The following is a 2,500-nucleotide window of genomic DNA, read 5'->3' on the forward strand; positions in this document are numbered from 1 at the left end:
ACTACAACCCTAGATGGAAAAGCAGGATGCTATAATCCCAAGGGCTCCAACAGGGAAAATAGCCCAGTGAGGAAAGGAAACAAGGAAAAATAAATAGCGGGGGGGGGGGTCAGAACTGTAATTTCTATTGAATTGTATATCATATTATTATCATCATTATTATTAGTATTATTATCATTATTATCATTATTATTATGATTATTATTATCATTATTATTATTATTATTATTATTATTATTATTATTATTATTATTATCATTATTATTATTATTATCATTATTATTACTTGCTAAACTACAACCCTAGATGGAAAAGCAGGATGCTATAATCCCAAGGGCTCCAACAGGGAAAATAGCCCAGTGAGGAAAGGAAACAAGGAAAAATAAAATATTTTAAGAACAGCAACAACACCTAAACAAATATTTCCAATATAGACTATAAACACTTTAACAAGAGGAAGAGAGATCAGAGAGAATATTGTTGATTATTTATGTTAAAAAAGAAATTTTACAAATTTATTACTTCTCTTGTAGTTTATTTCCTTAATTTCTTTAATAACTAGGCTAATTTTTTATCCCTGTTGGAGCCCTTGAGCTTATAGCATCCTGCTTTTCCAGCTATGGTTGTATCTTAGCTGATAATAATAATAATAATAATAATAATACAAGCAACAGCGTTATCAGTTCAATCTAGCACAAGCATGGTAGCTTAGCTAATAATAATAATAATAATAATAGTAATCTAAACAATACCGTGATCAAATTAATCCTGCACAAGTAAGATGTCAAAATAATGACTTTATTCTTTTCAGAATTGCTACTTCACTTGCCCGGACCGGCAGGGAGAGCTCACTCTTTGCTATTCGCAAAAAGTCAGCGGGTTTTCGCAGTGCATGAATTACAATTTTACAGACGAAGTAAGACATTTAAAGATTTTCCCTTATTCTAGAATTTCTAGCAGAGAATATCTAGAGGAAGGATTAAACCTATCCTAACTTTACTTGAGGGTAGAGAATATCTAGAGGAAGGATTAAACCTATCCTAACTTTGCTTGAGGGTACACTCGGGCACACTGTTCTATCTAATTTCTCTAACTCTTGTTTTGTTAAAGTTTTTATAGTTTATATAGAAAATATTTATTCTAATGTAGTTACTCTTCTTAAAATATTTTATCTTTCCTTCTTTCCTCTCCTCACTGGGCTATTTTCCCTGTTGGAGCCCCTGGGTTTATAGCATCTTGCTTTTCCAACTAGGGTTGTAGCTTAGCAAGTAATATTATTATTATTATTATTATTACTAGCCAAGTCACAACCCTAGTTGGAAAAGCAAGATGCTATAAGCCCAAGGGCTCCAATAGTGAAAATTAGCACAGTGAGGAAAGGAAATAAATAAATGATGAGAATAAATTAACAATAAATCATTCTAAAAACAGTGTCAACATCAAAACAGATATGTCCTACATAAACTATTAACAACGTCAAAAACAGATATGTCATATATAAACTATAAAAAGACTCATGTCAGCCTGGTCAACATAGAAATATTTGCTCCAACTATGAACTTTTGAAGTTCTACTGATTCAACTACCCGATTAGGAAGATCATTCCATAACTTAGTAACAGCTAGAATAAAACTTCTAGAATACTGTGTAGTATTGAGCCTCACAATGGAGAAAGCCTGGCTATTAGAATTAACTGCCTGCCTAGTATTACGAACAGGATAGAATTGTCCAGGGAGATCTGAATGTAAAGGATGGTCAGAGTTATGAAAAATCTTATGGAACATGCATAATGAACTAATTGAACGACGATGCCAAAGATCAATAATAATAATAAAATGGCTGAACAACATAGGCCTACATTTGAAAATTATATATGCCTACCTTACAAATTGACGAGTCAGCCGTTTTTTCATCAATTTGGACCGTTGATTTTCATTGACAGCTGATTCTTACTTCTAGTGATTTCACTGCTCTTTCAACAGATACTAATTCTCCCCATGTAGATTTCCCCTTGAAATTAAATCCTAACATAAGTCATGATTGCACTTTAGTATATGGAGAATAATAATAATTTATCTTCAAGATAAACAGACATACATGTCCAGAAATTTTTATTTTTTTTACAGTTTTGTGCATTACACAATAGTTTTTTTTTAAAGAAATAAGTTCCGCCTACTATCAATTATTTTAGCTTTGATAGTTATTTAATAATTCTGGCAGAAATTTCACAATAATTTCGTCATCTAGAGATTTATTATGTTTTTAATCTAAGAGAAATAGCCCTCACCAAATCTCCATATCTAAATGGAAAATGCTGTTTATAAAGCAAATAACTTACATACCAGGATAGCCAATCTTAAGAAATCTAAGATTTGCTAAGAAAGATAAAGCAGTAATTCTTACAATACTTAAATGAATTTACAAAATAGAATATATCTTAGGTAATATGTTACTTTAATCATATTCAATATAATGTCGATATCCTGGAAAATTAAAGCCT

At 31.0% G+C, this 2,500-nt stretch overlaps 1 protein-coding gene across 1 annotated transcript in view; it reads left to right on the forward strand.

Annotated features, from left to right (window-relative positions):
* The window catches only part of LOC137641970 (major facilitator superfamily domain-containing protein 6-like), a 15,854-nt gene that overhangs the window by 2,339 nt on the left and 11,015 nt on the right, over positions 1 to 2,500 (forward strand). Inside the window, exon 3 of the mRNA XM_068374540.1 lies at positions 812 to 916. Within this exon, the coding sequence (XP_068230641.1) occupies positions 812 to 916 (105 nt within the window). The remainder of the gene's footprint in view (positions 1 to 811; positions 917 to 2,500) is intronic.

This window comes from Palaemon carinicauda, chromosome 1 (genome assembly GCF_036898095.1).
Source record: "Palaemon carinicauda isolate YSFRI2023 chromosome 1, ASM3689809v2, whole genome shotgun sequence".
NCBI lineage: Eukaryota > Metazoa > Arthropoda > Malacostraca > Decapoda > Palaemonidae > Palaemon > Palaemon carinicauda.